A 27,990-nucleotide genomic window follows, 5' to 3' on the forward strand; every position below is an offset into this window, starting at 1 on the left:
CGGTCACTTGTGTACCTGCTGTCACCTTTACGCACACTTGAACTTGGGTAAGCTATCCACGGTCTCCTCTGTTGCGCACCACAGCGCCGACTCCCTCCTCCCGTGCTCTTCCTCCTCCTCCTCCTCCTGCAGCACCGCTCTGCGAGCTGTAACGGGACACTTTCAGTGCTCCAAACCTTTACTCGCTTCCCATCAACGGTATGTTCAGACTGTCTGCGCGCCTTCCATCGGAGTGGATGACGCCGGAAAGGCGTCCCTGTTATTGTGACATGTGGTGGCTGGTGATGATCGCTGACTCCCTGACGTGGCGCTGAATGATCGGAGGAATTGAGAGGCGACATTGAGGGATTTTACTCACAATTGATCGGGCCGTCTGAAATGAGCGCGGGGCTGAGGACGGTAAGGTGTGCTCATAAGTTGTATCGACGTCTGCAGGGGTTTTGTTTGTAGCTTTTACATTTGTCTGAAGTTGTAATGAAATACAAGTCTCTTTTTATCTCGCCAACACTGTAAGAGGAGGACAAATGATCACACTTTGTGTTTTAGAGTTTTATTTGGAACTAAGTGCATCCAAAATATGAAGTTGTTCTGAATCAATTGTAAGATTATGGTCTTTAAAATGTCCTTCAAACCACATTTGACTTTCGGGGTCGTATTATTATTATTATTATTATTATTATTATTATTATTATTATTATTTCTGCAAAAATCCTCCAACCGAGAGTTGGTTATATGATCGTAATTACGCGACAGATTTAACCGAGTTTAATTAGAGATCTATTCGAGATAAGGGCGTAAAAATGTTTCCCAGTGTGTGCTTTTGCAAGTTGGAGAGAGAGACACACAGAGAGAGATTTTCCTAACATAAAGCATCCCTGCCTCTCCAGCAGCTCCTCACAAACGCAGTCACTGTTGACTGACTATGAATATAACATAAGCTCCCTGAATGAATGCTGCATGCAGCACAGCCACTTAATAGAAAACTCCCAGAGTCAAGAATCTAAAAAACAAAACAGAATTGTATGTATTCTCATTTTAACACAACTTTAACTTTTAGTCGGTTTCATAAGTTAATAGAATAGAATAGAATAGAATTCAACTTTATTGTCATTGCACATGCACAGGTACAGGGCAACGAAATGCAGTTTGCATCCATCCAGAAGTGCTTTAGTGATATAGATATATTACAATATATATTAGCAATAATATAGATATGTAAGTATCAGAAATGGGTCTATTATGGTATGTTATAATGTACACGGTATGAAGTATGTTATGAATATTCTATAACTATAAGTATGTACAGGCTATGAACAGGATATAAATATGAAATAAAAAAACTATACAGAAATCTGAGATATACAGTTATACAGAAATGTGAACTATGCAAGTTATAAACAGTTGTAGGATTAAATTAATTAATTGGAGGATTCCTAAATGTCACAATGTTCAATAAAACTCATTGAATTCTAAATTAAATGCACAACAATAGGAATTTCATTTTAACTGACTGACCATCTAACCTATTGGAGTTGTGTCTATTGTTGCACCAAAATTAGCTGATAGTAACAGTGTAAACGCTTCTGTCAATTAACTTTACAGTAGGAAAAAAGAGGGAACTTCCATTAGGACTACAGATAATTACAGTTTATCATTCTCTCCTCTTCCTGTGCGGTGGAAATGAAATACCAGCACTTTGACAGAACTGATTTATTGGTTCCTCAAACAGGATCTTATCCTCCTGCATCTGAAGCACCGAAGCACTTGGGTACGATCCAGTTCGTCCAAGTGTCATTCGCACATTCAATAAGCCTGTATGTTCTTTACATGAATACTAAACAGAACAATGACGATACTGCAGTGTTAGTGTTGGTGGTCCTGGGTAGAAAACTGTGAAATTTAAATTAGGATTATCTAAACTGTTGGGACATTTGAAGAAATGTCACTGTAGCATTTTATTCACACCAAAAGCTGCCAAGAGAAACGTGGAGGACAGCCAAATATAAGGCAGCTGTATTGTTAGTAACAGGATACAAAAACAAACTACAGAGGATTATCTGAGTGTTTGTTGAATTCAATTAAATGTCAAATAACACAATAAGAGTGCTCACATTGAAATCAGAGTATTAACTAGAACTCTTTAAAGCTCCGACACAACTCACCATTCTGGGCAGCTTCACCAGCTAACAGTGCCAGGAAGTTTCAGGGAAGTTGTTTTGCCAACGACAAACATTTTGGACCTTGCGCTGTGCAACAACTGAAGCACACGGCCAATAACGTACTCTGAGTGCGACTCATACCGTGAACCTGAATGTTCTTGTCTTCTGTTAGTCTTTCATTTTTCGATCACCACTTTTAACAGATCATTTTTCTCTCAATGTGAACATGAGCGAAAGATCCCTCGCCTGTGCATTCAGCAACGGGCCATTTATAGCAGTACAGCAAATGTGACTGTCTTCTTTCTCATTGAAAAGAAGTGAAAGAGGAGGGAGGAGCTTCTAGCACTGCAGTCTCCTTTAGGTTTCTCAGTCTTGGGTCTGTTCTCAGTCTTTCCTATTCTTGCTCTGTTGTCGTAAATGTCTTAATCTCAGTCCATCCTTGCTTCTTTCTAACAGTTCTCTCTGCGTCTCTCTTTCAGTTGCCTGCATGATGCCACCACGGGTTTAGACCCTCCCTAATCCTGTTGTGGTGACACAGAGGATCTTCCTCAGTTCCCCAAACACCCCAGCACTGCAACTCATGCAGCTCATTCTCTGCAGCTATCAGCCAGTGATCAGTCCTCTTATTCAGGCTTGCCTTTGCTAGACTGGCTTCAGAACAGGATTACCCACTGATTTGATGTTGAAGTCTGGTACACAGACTCAGTCTTACCTCATGACACTCTGTTGGTTGGCAACCAAAAAAAGAAAAACAGCACTGCACCTTTTCTCTCTTCTGTTTTCCTACGGTAGCAGGGAAACTTTTTCACATCTGTAAATCAGAAAAACTGATGTTTATTGAGACTGAAAAGTTTCAGAGGGCACTGTCTGCAGACTCTCTCTGTCTTTGCTACCTGGTCTGAGCTGTCCACTCTCCAATCGAAGCACAGTGCTCTGTGAATGCTGCCATGCCCATCATCAGCAATGCCAACCATGACTTCAGCAATCTGTCCGTCAGTGATGACAGCAGTCTCGACCGCATATTCACTGAGATCCCAGAGACTGAGACTATCAAGGTATGAACACGATTGCTGGTAAATTTAACGGTTAGGGAAGATTTATATTAAATAAGTTCTCAAATTGTATAATAATGATCTCCGCTTCATTCTTCGTGCTGTAGGGTGTGTACTACCAAAGAGCTCAGTTCATCCGTCGGCCGGAGGACCTCTTGTCCATCGACCATGCTGCCTTGGCAGTGATCAATGTCGGGGGAAACCGCTACACCTTCCCCTGGAGCACACTGGAGCAATTTCCCCTCACACGACTTGGCCGCCTCTGTGGCTGCAGGTCACCCGAGGACATCGCCAGCATCTGCGACGACTACGATGAAGCCCGCAAGGAGTTCTTCTTCGACCGCTCACCATCCGCCTTTAGGGTTATCCTCAACTTCTTGGCTGCAGGGAAACTCCGACTGCTACGAGAGATGTGCATCCTCTCCCTGCACGATGAGCTGACCTACTGGGGCGTGGAGATGGCGTACATGGAGCGCTGCTGCAAGAGGAAGATGTACACGCGCATCGAGGAAGTGCACGAGAAAGAGAGGCGTCGGCAGGAGCGCAGGCAGAAGAACGCCATGCAGCGGGTGACAGTGGAGGAAACGCAATACAGAAAAGTGATGAACTGGCTAAGAGATATGGTAGAAAACCCACAGTCAGGCTTACCTGGGAAGATCTTCGCCTGCCTGTCGGTGATCATGGTTGCCGTGACTGTTGTCAGTTTATGCATCAGCACGATGCCAGACCTCAGAGAGGAAGAGGACAGGGTGAGTGGCCAACAGTGCTGATTGTGACCATTTTGATTTCGGTTCAGTCATAGTCTTTGGGTTTTAGTCATGATTTAGGCATCAAAATTCTTTTAGTTTCAGTGTAGATTACAGTACACCAGATCTAAAGTTGAATCAGCTGACAAACATGGAAAGAGTAAAGGTTTGTTGTGTTTTTCCTTGACATTGAATGTGAAATGTGCCCATATTTCCACTCTTCCTCCCATGCATTGATATTTTATCACGTTGTCGTGAGACAGGGAGCATGGGCGCTAGTTCCTGTCTCCTGCAGAACTTAATTAGTTCTGATTGGATCTCGTCTCTCCAGAATATTTTCATCTCGTTTTTATTCACTCACAAAAGGGTCAGTACATTTCAGCCTCGTTAGTGTCTTTGTTATTTTTGACTGGCCAGTGAAATCAACACTGGTGACCAAGCGTGTGTTGGCCTGCTGTAAGCGTCGCTATTAGCAGCAGAAGAGTCAGAATCCAAGTCAGATTAGTACAAAATAGCCATAAATAACAGTTTTGTAGAGAGAGTCCTAAAGCAGCTCTGTTATCATGTGAGTGATCGTGACTGCTTAGAATGAAGCATAATCACTACCACTTCCTTTATTTCCTGGAAACTAACATTAAATGTGTTTAATGGAGATATTTGGTTAATAAACATTTTGCATTGCTGCAGCTCAGGTGTGGAGATTAGTGGTGATAGATTCCATTATAAAGTCCAGATGATCCCCAAACCCAGGCTATACGCTGGCCCTTTGCAAGTCGGGGTCTGTGCACACATAATTGCATGCAGTGTTGGGGAGTAACGGAATAAATGTACCGCCGTTACGTATTTAAAATACAAAATATGAGTAACTGTATTCCGTTACAGTTACCGTTTAAAAAGGTGGTATTTAGAATACAGTTACTTTGTTGAAATAAATGGATTACACGGCGGTACTTCCCTGTTTCATATTGTGGCGGGTCAGGACTGTTTGGGTTTTGTTTGACAGCTACGTTCTGTTGTTCCAGGCGGCAGCGTTACGGTTGCCATGGTTACAGGGTGACGCTCTCTCTCTGAGTGTTTCCTGGGTGAGAGAGCGCCTGTTGTTGTTGTGCTAAGCTAATAGGCAGAATGCTACAGGTATAGCTCTAAAGAATGTAGCATCATGGGCAGTGTAGTCCGTGCTGCAGGGAGAATGGACTGCCATACACGTTATGTGTCTGTGAGCGAGGGAGGGAGAAAAAGGAAAAGTACGAGCTGTCATCGAGCAAAAACGGGAGCTGGAAGCATGTAAATATAATAATAACCACTGCAGCCAAGAAGAGAGCCTGACGAGCCCAGTTGTAAGTAAGCTATTAAGACTCGACTGTACACCGTGTTCGTGTTTTCCTCCAAAAACAATAAGTTCTGTTGGAGCAGCCTTTCAACGCCTCTCTCTGTCTCTGCTAGCAAAGTTGACCCAGACAACAAAGTAAAGCTAGTTTTCGGCTACGAGCCGACACAGAACCCACCGTATTAGCCAGAGGTCCCTTTACTACGGTTCGGAGCCGCGGACCTTCAGTAACAGTAATAAATCACAGCAATAGTACATTCATGTAGTTGTAAACAGCATGATCATATATTAAGTAATCCAAAGTATTCAGAATACGTTACTCTCATTGAGTAACGTAACGGAATACGTTACAGAATACATTTTGGGGCATGTAATCTGTAATCTGTAATGGAATACATTTTAAAAGTAACCTTCCCAACACTGATTGCATGTTTATGAATAATTGCTTTTAACTGTTTTTATATAACTCCACTCTGGATTGAAGGACAACAAAAAACAAGAGCGAGAACGTCTCAGACAAATGCTGATGTTGCAAAAGTGAAAATTCGAAACTATAAAACTCGCTGTCATCTTATCCTCTTTGATATTCTGGGGGGACGCTGCAGTGTCGCTGTGATCTGTCTACCCGTAGCAGCGCAGAATAATTAAGCCGGAGCTGCTCACTGAGGCCTGTCCAGTATCTGAATAATGAAATGAGCGTACTGTATGTGACAACGTAGACGGACTCACACACGCGTGCATCGACAGACACGCTGTAAAAACACATACGTGCACACAGAATAGTGATGAAGCCATCCACTGAAACTGATACTGCGCTCTCTGAATTATGCACACATTTACTCTTTTGTCTCATGTTGGCTCATGACAGCAGCATGTCCCACATTCAGGATTTTTCATACGCCGGGTGTCCTTGAAGTAGACCTGTCATGCTCGTCCCAGCTCCTTCTTATTCTAGAGCAGCTCAGTACAATTCACATCTGGGCAGCTGTGGCTCAGGTGGTAGGGCAGGTTGCCTAACAATTAGAAGGACAGTGCATCGATCTCTGGCTCTTCCAGCCCACATCCAAAGTATCCTTGGGCAAGTTGGTGAAATCAGAGTTGCCCCCTGTGTTAGAAAGTTCTTAGGCAAAGTCCTGCATGGATGTATGAGTGACTGGCTGAATGAGACTTGTAACAGAAAGCTCCACTATGGCACAACATCAGTACCAGTCCAATTACAGTTCAAAATAATCCCTGCATATCAGGTTCAGCCCAAAGTCCTGGTGTACAATAAGGCAACTTTAACCGAGTATCAGGATCAAGACAGTACATATGTACGTATGTATCAACGGAAACTCTTCAAGAAGCGTACAGCAGCATCCCTGTATTGATTTTGATACGAACAGTCACAGGCAGCCAAAAGATCGAGTGCAGGGAGGGGGCGGTGTTACTGGAGAATGCCGACAGCAGAATACTTGATGAGTTGTAAAGGCTGAAGAGAGGATTTTGAGAGCCCTGCCAAGAGGAGTCCAGTAGTTAGTGAGAGTCATAGGAACACAGATGGACAAGAGCTTTGGCTCAGGAGTGGATCGAGTCTCCTGGTCTGCTGCTATGCATTTGATATGGACCTTTTAGAGCATGTGATAGATCAAACCTATTGCTGTTGTCCCAAGTGGAAATATGCAGTGGCGTCCGTTGCTGCTGTAGCTTTATTTTCTGAAAGGTTCAGCAGAAAAGAATGAGAAATGCAGCAGGATTTAAAAGCAAGCAGAGATTGAATAGCACAACATTTCTGATGTGTAGTATTACAGTAGCATTTTTATGTAAATGGTAAATGAAGTTTTGCTGCTTGTTATTCACCTCAGGTAAGCACAGCTGCACTGCACACATTGAAAGGCTGCACGCAGCCTTCCCTCGTACACACGCACTTGCAATTACCACGCCGTATTGATTCGTGGCGTAACAGCGTTTGCAGCCAGTGCAAAGTTTTGTGAAACTCTTTCCTGGAGTTAGTGTGACTAGGAGTGTTTGTCTCGATGCCCTGAGGCAGCAGTGTGGGTTATAAGGTCATCTGAGATTTATAATTGTGTCTGACATGTCACACCTTTGGGAGGATGCTGTGGGACGTAAGGACATTTAGGTGTATGCGTTCACTCAGGCATGTGTTTGCACGTCTGCGCTCATTCCTAGAAAGAGGATGGCAGTTCCATCTACAAGTAAACAAATCCATCTGCCGCTTTCATGTTTTTCCCTCTGCATCTGGAGGTTCAGACTATTCAGCTGCATTGAACTCCATCTGCAGTGTCCAGCTAGCAAGCAGCGGCAGGGTTCCTGTCATCTTTAATTCACGTAGTCCTGCCGTTTGTCTCTCTGTTCTGTTCTGTGCCAGAGTGGGCTGAAATTCCCTCGTCCACTCATAATTCATCCACCTTCTTTGCCTGTTTCTGTTTGAGTAAGGCATGTGAAGGAGAGAGAGCGTAAAGTAAAGATGGATTGTGGACTAGGTGGTTGAATAGAGTGAAGGAGAAAAGGAGACAGAGAAAGAATGTGCTTTAGGGAGATAAGAGACAAAGTTTCTGGTGGAAAAACCCCGGCAAGAAACATTACTTAATTTTTCTCCTCTGATTGCTCCCCTTTGTCCGTGTAATGTGTTTCTCTCTGTCCTCAGCTGATCTCGTCTATCAAGCAGTATAGCACTAGGAGCTAAAAGCTCAGCTCCAGTCCCCCTGATAACCACTCTTTCATCCTTCTGTCTCCTGCTGTGGGTGTGCATGTATCTCTGCTCTGTATTATGTAAAAACTTTCAATGTGATTCTGAAATCAATGTCATTTCTGCAGGATGCTTATAATTGTGACACTTTGACAGAAAGCACAAAAACCCAAGTGGATGCAAGAAACCTTCATATAATTCAACAATGCATCTTTGATCATGTCGAAAAACACCGAACAAGAGTTGAGCTTCATGCCTCGTATACAAATGATACCAACAGCATCTTTTGGACTAAAGATGGGGCGATTGTGGCTCAAGAGAGTATTTCAAACTATAGTATAGATTTAGTTAAATAAAGTTCATGGGATGTTTGATGCAGTGCTCTTGCTCAAACGTTAACAGAACTAAAACGTTGTAGCATCATCTCACTAACTAGCTATTCACAAAAGATCTGCCGCTGCTGCCGAGAGGCTGAAAGGACAAAATAATCATTTCCTCTGATTATCACTCTCAGATAATCCTGTTTGAGATTATAATCAAGTGTAGATCGAGAAAAAACTCGATTCACGTTATTTTTTAGGTGATATTTTTGGTGTTATTTATTCTAATAAATAACAAAGTAACAAAACTCATCTGTACCTTATGGCCTGCAGCTACATGACGCTGTGATGTTGCCTTTACTTCTTGCTTGTGTCTTTACTTTTACTGTTTTGGATTAACCTTCATGTTCTGGTTGTGCCCCCCTAATGTAATCCCTCTGGAGTGGAACCACTTTCTTCCATCGGTGTCACATATCGAGCTAAAAGACACGACGATCTCAGTGGCTCGCTTGTTATTTTTGACGCTTGCTTATTCATGAAAACGTTTTTGGACACCAGTAATCTTCTTGAGTCAAATCTATGGTAGCAACACTCAGAGAGAGCAGCAGGTCTCAGTATATATCGATAACCTTCTTGAAATTACGTGTTATTGCTCAAATGTCACAAAGGAAACAAAGACGCACTTTATTTGTGCTTTCAAAGTAAAACCTGTTCATCCGTCCATCACAGAAATACGTTCCTGTCATTAACTGTTGCTTGGAATTACGTCTGTTTGATGGAGTATTTTCAGGCAGCCTCGACAGATCTGCTCTCCTTTGCCTAATTCAGACGTATTCTGGCCTGGGGAGTCATTTTATGTTCTTAATGCCATAAATTGGAGTGGGATTTGCTGTTCAATAGTTACGTCCCAGGACATCAATCACAAATATCTTGAGACTGAGGGACAGACTACGTGGCTTAAGCGCCACGCTGAGGGTTCTGATTCCTCCACGTCTTCTCAAACAGAGACTGGTCAATACTCTCACTGAGTTAGAGAGCCTGCTCGGGCTGTTGATTGCGGACGAGAAGGATTTCTTATTTTATTAGGTGATAAAAAACTGACATAATGAGTCTTGTGATGTCTGAAGGAAGATAAAGTACCACTTTATGTATTTGAGAGAAGAAGGTAATAGAGGAGGAAGTGGTAAATATTAAAACATCTGCATTCCAATTTCTGCTTTCCCAAAGGAGCTGTTCAGTATTTAGAGGCTGTCTCAGACAAAGTGGTAAATAACAAAGAGGAGACACACATGTGTGCACGCACATTCTCGGCACAGCAAACCTAACTCATTTCATATTATTTTGCTAGCATTTTTAGCCCCTCCACCCCTCCCCGCCCTCCGGTGAGCATCATACGAAGCACGCGTCCTTGACACTGACTGTGCATTTGCAGCATAGTCAAAAATCTATTTTTAGACATCAATTCTTAATAGCGTAGCATGTTGCATTTGATATGCTGAACTCTAATGTCATTAAGATAAAGTTAGTTTATGTAATGGTGTGTAATCACTCTTGGAGTCCATTAAACGACCTTCTATTCATGTCATCTTCAACAGAGCCTCAGTGATGGAATAATAACCTAAAAGCAATTACTGTCAGTAATCCTTCCACATGGGCAGCACTGAAGATCATTCATTAATAATACGATCACATAGCTGCCTTTAAGAATGGCATCTCATGTTTGACAGGTGATGGGTCAACCCAGCAAAACGTGTAACAGACACGCGAGTCCACCGTGTCCTTTTCACGCTTTGCCTCTCCAAATCTGAAATGGACACACATGCAGAAGTTGCATTACCAGCAGGGGGAGATGATATATTTAAAGTTAGTGTTTTAATTCCAGGATCCTTAATCGTTAGAATCAGAGATGGGCAGTAATCTGATTACTTTTTTCCAGTAACGAGTAAAGTAAGGGATTACTATTGCAAAAACGGTACTTAGATTACCGTTACTTTCTCGTAGGAACGCTGCGTTACTGCGTTACTAAAACCGTGATTTTTTGCGAGAATGTCTCATGACAGTGACGTAAGCGAGTGCGACGTTCGTGACAACAGCTGTGTGCAGATCAACAATGGATCATATATCGAGTGCGGAGAGAGTATGAGCGTGCAGCGTTTAAAGCGTGGAAGTACTGACCTTACTTTGAGTTTGATTCCATAAAAAGTGACAAAAACATTAGTGTCCGTTGTGCGTGGGAAGAAAACTTCTTTTTACAGCGAAAAAACCCCTAAACTTCCAAACAAGCACCGAGTAGCTACGACGTAATGGGAAACTCACAGAGAAACTCGCGGATTCTTCCACTGACCGCTGCACACCTGCACCAGGGTAAACCTCCGCCTACCGCACTCCTGCTTTACAGGTGAAAATAGAGCAACAGGACCGCTAGTCTTTGACTTTATTTATTTTCTGCTGTGTTTTACTTGCATCTATTTGAAAGACTGAGTGTAAACACACAAAATATTTTATTTTATGTGCTGGAATGTGCAGAAAATAGGTTTAAATGTTAAACTAATTTCTTCCAGTCAGAGAATGTTGCATATAATTAATTTTTTGCTTGATGCATAAAGTTAAAAGATTAAAACTAATAAAACAAGTTTTAAAAAGAGACTTTTCCATTTGATTACATTTTGTATGATGATTATGCAGAAAAAGTAGAATTGGGCTGAAAGATCTATCACTTTATCACCTATTCAGGTTGTAAATCGTGTTTTTAAAAAGTAACTAAGTAATTAATTACTTTTGAAAATAAGTAATCAGTAAAGTAACGGGATTACTTTTTTGGGGAAGTAATCAGTAATTAGTTACTGATTACTTTTTTCAAGTAACTTGATCAACACTGGTTAGAATCGAGTAAGCTAGGTGGCTAATATGTATAATGTCTGTTTAATGCTTTCCCGTGATTATTTTCATGTTGGCTTGATACTGCAGATTACTGAAACTTACTGCAACTTCTGCATCTGTGAAATGGACACAGTGGACCGGTGTGTTGTGATATGAGTGGGTACATACTGTAGCTCTGACCTGCTATGGAACAGGTAGCATCTCATGTAATCTATGAGACAGGTTTACATATAATATAGTAAATAAAACAATAGCAATAAGAAACGATTGGCCAGGAAAGAGTATAACATTTACTGGTTGTCAGAGATCCAAGCGTCTGAAACCAAAAACACGCTTTTGCCTGAGTCTGGATCCTTTTCTGGCATTTTATGTCCAGCTTCACTGAAAACCAGTATTGGCTGTGATCACATCTCAGAAGAATTACTGGTCTCCTGCTTCTGTGCTAAATTCCATTATGTGACTCAACAAAGACATTTTTTGCCTGTGAGGGGGGAGGTGTGATTTGGAGACCAACATTTTTGACTATCTGGACTCGGAAGCATGAATGAATTCCCCCTGCAGCTCAGAGCAGCAGTGACAGCGATCTGATAGCATAATGTAACTAAAGGCTCCTCCTGCATGTAATTTAGCTTAAGATGATTTACTTGCACACCTGAGATGTGAAACATAATGTAATAGATGCACAGAATTAACACCAAGGCTAGTGTGCATGTGTGTGCACACGTGTGTGTGTACTCTCTCTGTCATTGGCCAAATTCAGAAGACAAAGCACTATCATCACTCATAAGCTTGTTTGTGTGTTTAACAACAGACGCACAAAATGAAGCATGCGTGCTTTGTGTGTGATGATCCCCCCCCCTTCATTAAATTCACACAAAGAGAGCATAAATAGGTGCAGGTGTGTAAAGTTGGCTGCCTCAGCAGGATGCGAGTCTGGCAGTTACTCAGGGTTATACTTAAGTAACTAAGTAAGACTTTAGAGAAGCAGGTGGCTGCAGATTAGAGGGAATGAAAGCGAGGCCGGAGTAGTAGGGACAAAGAGAAACTTGACATTGGTGCAGATGAGAATAAGTCGGCGGTTTGTGTTTGCAGCTGTTACTAACACGCACTGTCCTTTTAAAATGCAGACATTAGATCTTTTCTAAACTTGCAGACCTTCAGACCACAAGAAGGTCTGCGGTTACAGCACATGCTAATAATCAGATTCCACTGCAGCTGGAATAATTGTAGCAACACTTTGAGTTAGCATGCATATGCATCTCCTTGTTTGTTTCCCCGGGCATGTATGTACTCTGAACGTATCAGTTCCAAGCAGATTCCACGCCTGTTACGGCCTATCTGCTCACGAGCTGCATTCCCTCCGTCGGATGTGCCGCATGGCTGCCAAGCGGGATTATTGAGAGAACAGCAAAGTATGAGGTGTTTATCCTGCCCATGCCAGAGTGGGATCGCACAGCATAGATAAGTACAGCAAAGCACGGGAGCCATTCCCCAACCTTTGTCCTCTGTAACACATTTTAAATTCAAATTCTGCTTTTTAATTCAAAGTGTCTCACCCGATGTTGCCGGTTTATGAATTTTAAAATCACTTGATGCTTTTGTGATGACCTTTAAAAAGAAAGGAAAGACATACAACAAAGATGCGTCACACACACTTCCATAAATGTCAAGTAGCCTTCACATGTGTGCCGCGCTCAAAAGGTGAATGAGAACAAATATAGAACATACTGGACATGAACTTCCTCCTATAAAATAATATTTTGACATCTACAATATTTATAAACCCACAAAATGCACAAATTAAAATGTATTTAAGAGTTGCATCATATGAACTGGGACACACGTGTCTCTGTAAACTGTATACATACGTATAGCAACAGGTAAAGATGCACAGAGTCCCTGAGTGTGATCTGGTGATACAAATATAAGAGCATTAAAAATAGGCTGACTATTCAAAGATTAAAGTGGTAATTAGAGAAAGAGTATTTTTCCCCGTTATGTTCCAAATATCTAATATTAGCCATGAGCCCATCTCCATCTTTGGTTTCTATTTTAAATTTTTGTTGGGTGCATTTTCTTCTGAATTTGCCTCCTTTTGTCTAAATGCAGCAAAAGCTGATTAATGAAAATGCAAAATATTTGCTTGTGTTTTGTCTGTTTAAAAGAATTTGTCAGCTTTTCTTCAGCTGCAGTGTGTTGAGCTTTCAAACTATTGAGCTAGAAAATTAGTCTGAAAATATTCAGTAATTTTCACAGATCGTTTCAGTATAAAAATCTATTTATTAGCAGAGTCTCAAATATGACTTGGAGACTGGTTCCAGAGCTCAAGCCATGCGTAGAGGCGAGCCCAACTATATCTAGCTGGTACCTCTCAACCTCACGCACCAACTCAGGCTCCTTCCCCACCAGAGAGGTGACATCCCATGTCCCTATTGCCAGTCTTGGCAGCCGGGGATCGGTCCGCCAGGGCCTCTGCTCCTGGCCGCCACCCGGCACACAATGCACCCGACCCCTATGGCGCCTCCTGCGGGTGGTGGGCCCGCGGGAGGATGGGCCCATGTCTCCTCTTCGGAGACCCGGCCACCAGACGCTCACCCTCGGGCACCCTCCCCGGGCCTGGCTCCAGGGCGGGGCCCCGGTAACCCTATCCCGGGCAGGGTAAACTGTTCCCTCGATGTTCTCTTCATAAGGGTCTTCTGAATCGCTCTTTGTCTGGTCCCTCACCCAGGACCAATTTGCCATGGGAGACCCTACCAGGGGGCAAAAGCCCCCAGACAACATAGCCCCTTGGATCCCTGGGACACACAAACCCCTCCACCACGATAAGGTAGCGATTCACAGAGAGGTGAATAGAGACGAGTGGGTTGTAAATAACAGGACATAGCACAGCCTACAACTGTAAGCAGAAGAAAGTTGGTCTTAAACGTGCAGCACAGTGTTTGTGCTTTATGGCCAAATATCTCCACTTAGTTCCCGTCTGTGTAAAGAGCATCTCTGTGGTTTGATCAGATGGAACCTCTGCTATAGTTCTAGAAGAAGCCTTCTCCTGACAACCCTTCCAAACAAGCAGTACTTGTTCCTTCTTTTTCTAATTGCACTGTCACGAATGCTAACTTTTAGCATGCTAACTTTTAGCATGCTAACTTTTAGCATGCTAACTTTTAGCATGCTAACTGGGCCTGTAGAGTCTGAGATGTGGCTCTTGGGTTTTTATTATTTTTTTGCAGTTTCTCTGAGCGTTACACACTCTGACCTTGAATGACATTTTGTTAAGACACGTTTATTGCCAACATGTGGTTTTCATAAAGGTGTTTACACACACTGATGATTAATAAACCAAGGGCATTTGATCAGCAGCGCCTGGCTGCTACCTCCCCTTAGCTTTCACAGGACTGCACAGAGCAGTTTGAATTCTTTCTTTTTCCCCATAACTGTAGGTAAAGGTTCTTTTTGCTTGACCTTATCTAGAACATGATTTTTGGTGAGTGCTTTGATAGCATTTACCAGACCTACAGATATGCTGATCGTATTTGCGCATGTTAATAAAGCCACAATATTGTGAAACTGCACATGTGTGCATAACTCATATCAGCAGGTAGAGTGTTTGCTGCATAATCGGAAGGTCGGGGGTTCAAATCCATTGAACGGCTACCCTGAGGTAACCCTCAGCAAGGTACCGTCCCTACATGCTGCTCCCCTGATGCTGGATCGGTGGCTGCCCACTGCTTCACTGAGTTAAATGCAGAGAGTAATTTCCCCACAGGAGATTAATAAGGTATACAGGAAACAAAAAACTACCCACATGTCTGCGATGCCAAGATGGCTGCCAAATGGTAAGACTTAATTCCACGAACGAAAGCTCAGCATAACTAACAGATGTACTGCAAGCAACAGCTCTACTTATGCATGCAGAAAGTAATTTGTGATGTGGGACAGCTGTGGAGGCAGGAAGCACATTGGCACAGTTATGCGGTTGTGTAACAGGAGCCCACACAGCTGACACCTGGTGGACAGGTGTGGAATAACACCGGTGAGGGAAAACTCCCCAGCCGGCCCAAAAAATCAATTAAAAGTAGAGAGAGTAGGATATGGAAGAAAAACGGTTGTGACAGTGACACAGAAACAAGCAGCAGCTGCTTAATTTCCTGAGGTTACATACGTGACATTTGCCAACTCCCTTTTCACGAGACAGCTCAGTCCTGTGGTAACAGCAGTCACTCTTTGTGTCACGCTGCACACACACACACACTCAGAGTGAGCCGATGCACACTGCAGTCAATAGTTTGCTCTTTTCTTTTCAGCTCCACGTTCTGAGGAAACATTTTTATAATTTTCTTACAGATTAAAAATAAAACGCTTGCATAAAATGTTTTTGTGATCATAAAAGTTGATGTTCGTCTACTGAAGGCGTGTGTGTGTCTGTGTGCGCCTGTAGTTTGATGGGACACTAAACAATTTAAAATACTGGCTGAGGAACTGACATCACATTAAATTGCTTTTATAGCAGTTTGTACTGAAACTGGAGGCTACAGACAGACTTTACTAGAAGTGTGTGTCTGTTTGTGTGCATGCAGGCATGAAAGAGAGAGTCTAACTAGCAAAAAACCTTTGTTAAAATTTGTCATCTCTGCATTTGTGGATGTTTGTGTGTCCATGTGCTGCACGGACAGACAGTCAGAGAGAGAATAGAGATGCAGAGTTGCAAACGGTCCCCGTGGTTCAGATGTCACCTCTTCTTTTCCTCATCAACTTTGCTTGTAATCCCTTTCTCCTCTCTCCCTCTGCACCACTTAGCCACCCACTTTCCTTTCATCTTCTTTTTTCTCTCCCGTATCTCTCCGAGCCACCTTCTCACTTTCATTTTTCTCTATTGGGGTTTTCGTGCACGAACAATCTCTTGGTCTTTATCAGTGATGGATAACTCTGAAGGCTTTACAGCTACTTCATATGAAGATAAAACCGTGCAGCTCTATGCTGACACAAATGTCCGTGGTAAAGTCGTACTCTATAGGGAATAGCTCGCTGTTTGAGGCTCTTATTTATTACAATATATCTCAAGGATTCTTGCAATTTAATGGGTGCACATATTCTACCCAGTGTGCATGCGTGCGTGTCCATATGACTAGTGAACACGTTGCTCGATGTTGGCAGTTCCAGGTTAAGGACAGCTGTGTGTCTTTTGTGGTTGTCCTCGCTGTCCATCCACACACTCCTTTATTCAGCTTTTCTTTAGAGCGTTCAAAGTGAGGGCAAGGTCAGTAAAGCAGCGTAGAGGAAAAGTGTTTAGTGGTGCAAAGTTTGTTCAAGGTCTGCTGCACAGTAAAGCTGACTGATGGGCAGAATCTTTGCATTTCCAACTGTACCTCTTGATATGCAGGACTGCAGAATCATCGTGGGAGAAGGAGCCTCAAGAAATGTAGAAGAAAGAGGAAGGAAGAGTTTAAGGACATACTGTCAGAGAATGAACCACAGTTTATAATCATGCAGCGGTTAGAAAAGCAAACATTCCTGAGTTGCTGTAGCAGCATGACAGTTGCGTAGGGAAGAGTTGTCCTAATTATCTTTTGAAGACAGTGAAAATGTGCAGCTTTATTTGATCCACACGTGAAAAAAAACATTCATAATTCAGAGATATAGAAGCTTTCTCTTGTCCAACAACACAGACACACATTTATACTTCAAACCCACGGTACACGGAGCGACCCCACAGCCAGTAGCTGTCTGACTGCACAGTGATGGATTGCTAGCAAAGGGTAGATGCTAAGCTGCCAACATTAATATAAAGCTCAACTGACAGTAACAGTATGATGGCGATGAACCAGTGCAGGGGTCAGAGCGAGAAAAACACGCTGGGTAGGGATGGGTATCGTTTAGGTTTTATCCGATACCAGTGCCAAACCGGTACTTTTGAAACGGTGCCGGTGCTTAAACGGTGCTTAAAGAATGGAGAACACAAACTTTGTCCAAAAACCTCTCATGTTTAACTGTTTTCCACTTTTTCTTTGGTCATTTTAGCCTTTTTGTCCAGGGTGAAGGGAGTATCTGCCATCAAACAAGAAGACAGCCGCATGTAGCTACGATGATGTTTGCTAGTTCACCTTACATGCATTAATGTAATAACGTGGTTAGCCTACTCAACGTAAATTACACACGAACAACATTAAGCTACTCACGCAGAGAAGAACGGCTGCTGCTGCATCATCATCCTCATCATTTCTGCTACACTGGCAGGGCTAGGGGCCAGGACTCTCCTCTTCGGGTTTTTGGGGGATGTTGCTAACTCCGGGTCCGATAACAGGCACCACACCCGCAGTAGATGTGCTCGGTGTGAGGTCTCGCAGCAAGCTATCAAATACGGCGCATTTCTCGGCTTTTAAAAAAAACGCTATGCGTCGCCAGGTGTTTCATCAGATTTGAGGTGTTACCTCCTTTGACAGTATCACAGTATCAGCTTAAAGCATTTGTTGCAGCTGCTGAGTTTGCATCTTTTGCTGTGAAGTACAGCCAGACTTTGACCGCTTCTCCTTGGGCATTTTTAATCTGTAGCTCTGCTCTAAAAGAACGTACGTACCTGGCCCCGCCTACTACGCTTGCAAAGGTAAAATGATTGGCTGGAATCCAAAGTGTGTGACATCTCAGGAAAAAAAGCACCGAAATAAAGCACCAAAATGTGCGCTGCTTTTCAGTCTGGTTACTACCGTTAATGTCAGAACCGGTGCCATGATACCGGTACCCATCCCTAATCATGAGCTGATTGAATGTTTCTGACCATCTGCTTAACCATGAACACAAACACTGTGTAGCACATTGCAAGTCGTCATAATTACGCAGTAAAAGCCAGATGTTTATTTAGAGAGACGACAGAAAAACCATCATGCAGAAAAGCAGCTATGCTGAAGGCTCAGCAGACATTAGCTTGGATCACTTTGTATAGGTTCAATTATTTTTCTTTTGACTCCTGGGGGAGCAGAGGTCCGCAACAACACCACGCCAACGGACTCTGTTCTGGGCTGCTCTCTTTATCTTGTATAGGTTGTAATGCTGTAATTGTTTTATGCTTATATATTAATATATATTAATATTGTAGCATCTGGCTTCTCCTTTTTATTGCCATATTCAAAACAAGGACAATTGTCAAGGTCACACAGACATTTTCAGCTGAAACCTTTCTCTCCACACTGTGTTCACATTGTAATACCAAAATAATGTATTACATATCAAGTGTGGTATCTCAAGTTGCCTAAGATGCATACTTTACATTTTCAAAATAGCGTCATCATACATAAGTATTAACTAAAATGTTTAATAAACTGTAAGGTGTGACTGTGATCACATGTAATGAGCTCTGGCTGAGTGCAGAGCTGCTTTTAGGGCACTTCAGCCAAAATATAAGGATCAATATTGTCATGCATGTGTTTATTTTGTAAAAGCCACATCTAGTGCAAAATAGCAACTCAGTTCAGATCAGCTCGACCTTTGGATAGATTTTTTTGCGTCATACACATTGTTCATTTTGTCATTAAGTTCTTTTTATTCATTTACTTCGAGTTGATTTATGTCCCACATATCTGTGGGATTCTGTAGAAATCTCAGTAATAGCATTTATATCTCCGAAATATAAGGAAAGCTGCAATAATACTAATACTACTCTACTAATAATGATGTATTTTCCTCTTTGCTCACTTTAAATGTCCTTGCCATGAGGATGCCTCAGTGTTCGTTGCCCCCACTGCAGTCTTTGTCTTAATTTGACATTGGGATGTGTTAATACCGATGATAAAACGAGACCCCCTGTGAGACAGCTGTGGGGCGAATGGTGTCTGTGCTGAAATGTGCTGTTGCTGGCATTAGTTCCACAGAGTCATTCGGAGGAGATAAGGTCAGGGAGATAGTTAGTATTGTGGGAGGTTATTGTGTGCACAATTGTGTCTGTAGTTGAAAGGCAGAGAAACAGAAGTAGAAGGCTTGGGGCTCTAACAAATGGTCTATTCTGCAGAGAGCGAGAGCACAAAGCTGCGATAGGCCTGATGTCAGAGAAAGAAAGAGCCGCGAGGAGAGGAAGGTGCTTATGTCAGACAGAACATCTACACTGCCTTAAAGATTCATACAGGAGAGACCACAGAGTTAGACATCAGACAGAAAAAACACGATGAATGTCCTGAAACTGAGAAATTTAAAAGATTTATATTCGGTTAATATTTAGGTAATGATTTGCTGTGGTGTGTCTTTTCCTTTAGTTCAACAAAAATATCAAGCGATAAGTCCTTCAGACCTCTGGAGAAATCATATATAGCCATCGTTTCTTATTCTCTGGTGATACTGTTTTGATTATAGTTATTAGGGATGCAACGATACCAATTTTTTCAAACCGATACGATACCGATACTTGGATCTGAGTACTTGCCGATACAGAGTACAAAAACCGATACTTCTACCACACACACACACACACACACAAACACTTGGAAGACGGTTTTATTTTATTCCCTGCCAATAAAAAATAAAATCTTAATAAAAATGACCACAAACAAATTCCAAGTGAAAAATAAGCACTTCTGTTAAATTATTGCAGAGTCTCCACATTGTAATTTAACAAAATAACACTGAACTATTGGCACTGTCTCGAGCTTTCAGAATAATAAATAAACAGAAGTGTTTATTTATTATATTTCATATCGCAGCTCGAGTATGCTGAGAAGAATCCTATGTTTTCCACGACCGGCATTGGCTGGTCATCCAGAGCGATAAAATGAGTCGAGCCTCTGTTATTTTAACTGCCCGTGGATTTTCTCTTGACATTTTTCTTCGCTTTTCCAAAACCTGAGTTAAAGTTGCCTGTTCCACACTGCTGACATTTTGTTTAGCCTACTACAGCAGCCTCCAGTTTCTCTTTTTTATCTGGAGCTGCCAGTCTCACTCGCCTAACCCTGTGCCTGTTTAGCGCGGGATGTCCCCCTAGTGGTCAATCTAAAAAACTACAATAGAAATGACAAGATGCACTGATTAATGAAATAAGTATCGGTTCATGGTATCGGTTAACTTTTACGAGTATGAGTACACACATATTTTACAGTATCGGCCCCGATACCCGATACTAGTATCGGTGCATCCCTAATAGTTATGTTCTGTTCCTTTAGCTATCCGATGATGATGATGATGATGATGATTTCTGGTTTAGGTCTTGCTATCGTGCCCTCATGGTTGCCTGTGCTTAGTCTTCTCTGCCCGTATGTCCCTCTGTCTGTCCATGGTGTCTTGTCTGGTCCTCTGTGTCTGTTAGTTTCCTGTTTTATTCTGAAGGTCCTTGTCTTATGTGAGTGTGTTCAGGTTACGTTTCCCCTGCCTCGTCAGTAGTGATTTTCCCCAGGTGTGTTCCCCTCCTGTCTCTCGTCCCTTGATTACTGCCTCAGTGTATGTCAGTACGACGTGACCCTGACACACAGGCTGTGTCCCAATTCAGGGTCTGCACGCTTGAAGTACGCGCACTACGCGTACTACGTACTATAAGTACGAGAAGTGCGGAAGTGAGAGGCTTGTGAAATGGGACGGTCTAGCCTTCGTCGCGCTGTTTAGGTTGCCTAGCAACCATGATACTAACCGCGAGAAACGTTACATACAGCTTTGTGTGACAGAAATGAAGGAGAAAAAATGTTTTGTTGGTCATTCATTTTTGTCATGACATCACTTTGATTAGTTGAGTATCTGAGGCTGAGACCACAGGACTGTAAAACATGATTGTTGGGCTTCATTTCTGTACTGAACAGTCATTTAAGATTAGCTAGTAAATAATAATTAGTTAATGTTGTTCATGAGACTAAAGTCATCTCACTGTGGTAATGTAAATATAATATGGCCAATATTATAGTATTGTCAGATTATTATGAGATATATATATATATATATATATATATAGATATATATATATATATATATATATATATATATATATATATATATATATATATATATATATATATATATATATATATACACATACATATACACACACACACACACACATATATCACTGACTTTCAGCTTGTTGTGTTTGTGGATATATGACTGACTTTAATTATCCATAAAATCATCAGATTCTCTGTAAGATTAAGGTCGACTATATATATATTTAGAAGTAGAGGCTTTAAAACCAAGTTAACGCTGAAAGTACAAACATCACTAGTGTCACATAACTTTGCCGACATGTGGCCAACAGTAATGTTTTAAGGTTCTTCATTATTAAACATTCGCACATGAATAAGTGACGTCATATTCAGTACTTACTTTTGACAGTTCACTCTTCGGCCGCTCCCTTCTGCCGTATTTTGCGGCAAAATTATCCACACCCACCGCCGCGCTATGAATTGTGGGATATATGGGACCACGAAGCGTGCACCGGACCACGCTTGATATTTGGAGTATGCATTTGAAGTACACTTCGAATTGGGACAGCCGTCGTCGCGTGGCGGTGACGTAATCGCACTTAAAATGCGTACTTCAAGCGTGCAGACCCTGAATTGGGACACAGCTAAAGACACACTGGGTTTAAATACACCGAGGCAGTAATCAAGGGACGAGAGACAGGAGGGGAACACACCTGGGGAAAATCACTACTGACGAGGCAGGGGAAACGTAACCTGAACACACTCACATAAGACAAGGACCTTCAGAATAAAACAGGAAACTAACAGACACAGAGGACCAGACAAGACACCATGGACAGACAGAGGGACATACGGGCAGAGAAGACTAAGCACAGGCAACCATGAGGGCACGATAGCAAGACCTAAACCAGAAATCATCATCATCATCATCGGATAGCTAAAGGAACAGAACATAATTATAATCAAAACAGTATCACCAGAGAATAAGAAATGATCCATAATGCAAAAATAAACTAAAACATAAGAAACTCAAACTGCTGGGTCGAACCGACCCAGGACCGTGACAAAATATGTCATAAATATGTCATAAATTCTCGGAAACGTTATGATGCAATGACCAGCTTAAGAGCGATGTCGCTGTCGACTCAAAGGCCAAAATAAAACAACGAGTTTTTGTGACTTTGCTGAGAAACCAAAAGGAAGCTGTAAGCGATCATGTTGCCTGCTGGATGTCTTGGCTAACATATTAACTACAGTAATGTTAATGATACACTAAATGTGTTTCTGCCCTGTTCCTCCTTCTAGGAACCATTAAAGGTTCATGTTTATCACGATTGTCGGGACTAAAGTTTATTCATCTGTTTTTGAATCATGTTCAGCAACTTTTACATCATTTCTTTCCTAGAAATCCTCACATTTAGAAAGTCGTTTGGTGCAATTAGCAGAATTCAAAAGCTAAACTGAAACAGTGACTGAAATCTTTAATTACTAGTCTAAAAATGGAAAACAAAAACACGGATCGATTTTAATCGATGTCTTCAGTTACCAGAGAGCTTTTTTTACTTCTTATAGTCACATAGAGACTTTAAGCCACCTGGGAGACATGAAGCCTCATACATATTGTTTTAGGCTTACAGTTTCATCACAGTGGGGATCAGTTCCTTCTAAAATCAAACATTTTTCAAACTCAAAAACCTGCGATGAAAAAATATTCGACTTACCATAAGATAGCAAAGAGGTCAGGCTTAATTTTATTTCCATGCACCAAGTGAACGATGTGGAATCTCGGGTTTAAATATTTTACTGGGTGTAAACACCATAAAACTCAGCGAAGCCTTGAAAGAAGCTGATGCTGCATTATGCTACAGTATGCAAGTCGTACTGGATATAAATCTAAAGCAACATGAAGTTACTTAATGAGTATTTGTCCATTAAAAATGATCAAAAGAACTTCATCTGCCATGAAAGGCCTTATATATAAAACATTAACACAATACAATCAAATAAAATTAAGATCCTTTTCTAAAGCAGTAATTAAACAGTTAATATTAAGACCTGTTCAAATGTAGATTGTAGAGCATAAAACCTACAAAGTGTCTCACCAAGACAAATCTGTCCTGAACTTTAAAGAAGTAAGATTCATGCCAGAGAGCTGAGAGACTGTCCTCCTTTATAGACTGGATAAACGCTGCTATTATCACTGCATGATGCAACCTGCACAAAGCAACATCTTTGAAAATCACAATATCTTAGCACACATATTCCTGCACCAGCATTACAAAATATGCAGAGCAACTCTGCAGAAATGAAGCAAAAAGGGAAAACATCACAGTGGGATTAAAAAGAGTGAAAAAGGCAGAGAGGACACAAGTGATAATGCAAACAGATGTATGTGTGTATGACGGATACAACGCATAGAGAAACTTCACTTAGTGGAACGCTGAATGAATGAATGAATGAATGAATGATTGAATGAATGAATGAATGATTGAATGAACGAATGAATGAACGATTGAATGAATGAATGAATGAATGAATGATTGAATGAACGAATGAATGAACGATTGAATGAACGATTGAATGAATGAATGAATGAATGAATGATTGAATGAACGAATGAATGAACGATTGAATGAATGAATGAATGAATGAATGATTGAATGAACGAATGAATGAACGATTGAATGAACGATTGAATGAATGAATGAATGAATGAATGATTGAATGAACGAATGAATGAACGATTGAATGAACGATTGAATGAATGAATGAATGAATGATTGAATGAATGAATGAATGATTGAATGAATGAATGAATGAATGAACGATTGAATGAATGAATGATTGAATGAATGATTGAATGAATGAATGAATGATTGAATGAATGAATGATTAAAATGAATGAATGAATGATTGCATGAACGATTGAATGAACGATTGAATGAACGAATGAATGATTGAATGAATGATTGATTGAATGAATGAATGATTGAATGAATGAATGAATGATTGAATGAACGAATGAATGAACAATTGAATGAACGATTGAATGAACGAATGAATGAATGAATGATTGAATGAATGAATGAATGATTGAATGAATGAATGATTGAATGAATGAATGAATGAATGAATGAATGCAGGCTTTAATGCAGAAGGAGAGCAGTGTGAGGGGCGAGCACAGAATGAAGAATGAGAGAGGAGGGAGTCCGAAGAGGGCGATACAGGAGGAAAGAAGAATAAATGATGAGAAGGTGGAGATGGAGGCAGAGGGATGAAGGAGAGGCTTGCAGTGGGAGAAAAAAGTTGTGAGATAGAAGGGAAATGAATGAGACACAGTGCAGATAAAAGCAGAGAGTGAGCAATGAGAAACGTGGGGAGAAATGGGGAGGAGGCTGATGAAAGGAGTGTCACAGAGAAGACGTAAACAGTGTCTGTCTTAATAATGCAGTCTCACATTCAGCCTGTGTACACTGTGTAAAAACCAAATAACTCATAACATTATGAAAAACTGATGATTCCCCATCATCGGGGCGCAAAGTCTCCTCTTCACAGAGGGGATACTTTACCATGTTCCTCACTTACTACAGTCAGAAACCGACAACAAAGCGTCGCCTGAAGAAACTGCGCTTCTAAGAGAAACATTGTAGCAAATACTCAGAACAACATATGTTCAAAGTCACATGACGAAGAGCTGTCCTAGCCGCAAGGAATATATCTGTGTGATGGCACAAGTGTGTGACAACGAGGGTCAGTTAGCAGCAGTGTCATGTACACACACACACCCCACTCCCACTATTCTTTTAGAGGAGTTTTTTTATTATTGCATTACTCTTCGTTGACACTGTCGTTGGAGGGCACACCAGTTTGATTGCGTTTTGTCGCCACTCCCAAGGAGGATTAATCCTCGAGGTCTTCCCAAATGCAATAATTGATCGATTGCGTCGCTTTATAACCCACCAGTGCAGCTGCAGTAGCTTTAGCATACTGACCGAATGTAACTTATGATTAATTAATGAATACCAAAGACGATTATCTGACCTCTGAATCTTCTGCTTTTCTCACCATCTGTCTTACTCCCTGTCAATTCCCGCTTCTCTTATCCTCGATTTCTCTGCCTTGCCTTCTCTTCCACCTCAGGGCGAGTGTTCATCTAAGTGCTACAACATGTTCATCATAGAGACGGTGTGTGTGGCCTGGTTCTCCCTGGAGTTCATCTTGCGGTTCATTCAAGCTCAGAGCAAGCTGGACTTTCTCCGCGGGCCGCTCAACATCATCGATGCCATGGCCATCCTGCCCTACTACGTTTCCTTGGTGGTGACAGAGAAAGACCCAGAGCTGGAACACGAGAGGCCGGGAGGAGGTAAGGGCTACCTGGACAAGCTAGGCCTGGTTTTGAGGATCCTGCGAGCGCTGAGAATTCTCTACGTGATGAGGCTGGCTCGCCACTCTCTCGGCCTGCAGACGCTGGGGCTGACGGTGCGACGCAGCACCCGGGAGTTTGGCCTTCTGCTGCTTTTTCTCTGCGTCGCTGTCACCCTCTTCTCCCCGCTGGTGCACTTGGCTGAGAGCGAGCTCACAGGTACCCATGACTTCAGCAGCATTCCCGCCTCCTACTGGTGGGCCATTATCTCCATGACGACAGTGGGATATGGCGATATGGTGCCCAGATCCATTCCGGGACAGGTGGTAGCACTGAGCAGCATCCTCAGTGGCATTCTCATCATGGCCTTCCCTGCTACTTCCATCTTCCACATGTTCTCCCGCTCCTACCAAGAGCTCAAGATGGAGCACGACCGATTGTTCAAAGAGGAGTGCGTGGCCGCCGCTGCAGCTGCCGCTGCCAGTGGGGAGCAACAGGAGGCGGGAGGTGAAGGAGGCGGCGAGAACTCGGCTCCACCTAAAATGCATCTAGACAAGGATAATGTGCACTTGCTGGAATCTCTGGCTCTGTTAGGGAAAGGTGGCGAAGCTGCTGGGAATAATAATCACAGCCTTCCAGCAGCAGCTTTCTGAGCTGCATTTGCACAGACTGACCTCTAAGATGTGACTGTGCAGTACACGATGAAAGTACTGTTTCCAAAAGGCCTCGCTATCTACACAGCTCTGAGGGCATCTGCATTGTTTGGATAAAAAGAGATTAAGCAAACATTACGCATTTCTTTTGCTCTTCGAGGATTCCATAAGGAGTAAAAGCGTCCGCGCTGAGAGACACACAACCCTTTAAATCGGATGATTTTGACCAGAAAGCCTCTGCAGCAATATTAGTAAACGGCTGCGTCCATAAACATGCAATATTCAATCCAAAGTTGCTTTTCCTCCCACTGTGAAAATACTGACTGCAACTTTTCGTTTCATTCTCATTACTTTTTAATCCGTTGCCTACAGTATGACCTCAGTGTGTTTCGTACTGTATACTAGCTTGAAGCCATGCTCTAGCAAATTGATTGTCTCATATATGATGCGATTCATCTCTCTTGTGTATATTTCTATGCTTGGACTGAAACGGTTTCCATTCTCAAATATAAACTCCAGGTAAACAATTAAGAAATTGCATAATTATTCCAAATGTTCGTAATCAGTGACAAAAGGAACGGACATGGAGGGAAAAAGGTGTTTTTATTTGAATGAAGACGAGCGTGAGTGAGAGAGAGTGAGCACTAAAACCATGAAATGTACTTTGCAACGCTCCAAATAAAAGCTCTCCTAGTAATCTGAGAGAAATCCGTTTTCTGGTCTGTATTTTTTTCCTTGGTACGATGGTCTAATCTCTGCTCGTCTGGGATGCTCAATCAGAGTCTTACTGCTGAACATTTACTCTGAAGAAACAGAAACAGCTGTCGCCGCCAGACAGAAGTATTCTGTGAATTCTGTGGCAATCTGCTTCTTACATCACCTTCTTGTTTTCACGCGCACAATTACAGCACTGTGTCTCTCTAATGTCTAATCGAATGTTTTTAAGACAGCAATCTCTGGTTATTGTTGATCTTTGTGTCTGGAACAAATCTGTCCTCATCTCATTCTGTTTAATCCCGCTGTGGCCTTTTGGACCTCTCTGAGTTGTTTTACTGAGAAGAGTTGCCTGCAGAACGTGGGGTCCAAGAAGGGACCTGACAGATGTGGATGTAATCTAGATTAAAGTTGGGATTAAAACCCCCACAGGGAGTTCAGACTTCATCCAGTTACTTCAAATAAGATTTATCTTTTTTTTCTCTATTATTTCAGCGGCAATTTCTTTTGCTTTATTGTGGTTTTCATGCTTAGAATTAAGATTTACATGCACATGATGAAATATAATGTATTTGACAAAGTTTTTTATCCATCTGTATACTCAGTAGGTAAAGACACATCGATATTATAAACAGTATATAATGGCGTTTTGCAACACTGATCATAACTCGTATGGACCATTATTCTAAAAGCAGCTACAGGGGATGAAGTATTCTCATATGTTTGTGTAGCTCATCGTCACAAATCATTACTGATGCTCAAAAGTAAAGTTCAGTCCAAAAAGTCAAAAGACAAGAAAGATGAATGTTTGATAAAGACCTTTTCAAGGACTTTTGCTTTTGAGCGACACTTTTTAAACGACTAAAACATTTTATTCTAATTTGAAAATGTTCTAATATTTTCTCTTTGCAGAAAGTTGCATTAAAAAAGTAATATCATTTAGGATGTTGGAGCCAGCAGGGTGTTTGCTAAATAAAGCTTAAATAAAGCCCTTTAATTTTTTGTACAGGAATCGGCCCATTGTTTTATGAAGGTTGTGTGGGGTCAACCCTCAAAATATATCTTTGTGTTTTACATTTTTATTTGACCTTTCCAGTTAACGCGTCACTGTTTTTGCATTAATAAGGCAAATATGTAGAAGAAGACACGCAGACACGGAGGCGAGAAGGCCATGAAAAAAAAGTATATTTCGACAGTCTGTGTAGA

The 27,990-nt window shown here is 41.8% G+C and overlaps 1 protein-coding gene across 1 annotated transcript; it reads left to right on the forward strand.

Moving 5' to 3' along the window:
* The first annotated feature begins 86 nt into the window (after window positions 1–86).
* Window positions 87–26,802, forward strand: kcng4a (potassium voltage-gated channel, subfamily G, member 4a). The gene is made up of 4 exons (XM_006795777.2): window positions 87–399; window positions 2,639–3,214; window positions 3,319–3,960; window positions 25,195–26,802. Exons 2-4 carry the CDS (start codon window positions 3,107–3,109, stop codon window positions 26,068–26,070), a joined length of 1,626 nt encoding a protein of 541 aa, XP_006795840.2. The 5' UTR covers window positions 87–399; window positions 2,639–3,106; the 3' UTR covers window positions 26,071–26,802.
* The last annotated feature ends 1,188 nt before the right edge of the window (window positions 26,803–27,990 follow it).

Source organism: Neolamprologus brichardi, chromosome 7 (genome assembly GCF_056152115.1).
Source record: "Neolamprologus brichardi isolate AB-2024 chromosome 7, ASM5615211v1, whole genome shotgun sequence".
Taxonomy (NCBI): domain Eukaryota; kingdom Metazoa; phylum Chordata; class Actinopteri; order Cichliformes; family Cichlidae; genus Neolamprologus; species Neolamprologus brichardi.

What these genes read in the sequence shown, in the direction of transcription:
- kcng4a (XM_006795777.2), top strand. Translation starts at nt 3,107, where the DNA reads ATGCCCATCATCAGCAATGCCAACCATGACTTCAGCAATCTGTCCGTC. An exon ending in CAGAGACTGAGACTATCAAG is followed by an intron (nt 3,215 to 3,318) that starts GTATGAACACGA and finishes TTCGTGCTGTAG; the next exon opens with GGTGTGTACTACCAAAGAGC. An exon ending in TCAGAGAGGAAGAGGACAGG is followed by an intron (nt 3,961 to 25,194) that starts GTGAGTGGCCAA and finishes CTTCCACCTCAG; the next exon opens with GGCGAGTGTTCATCTAAGTG.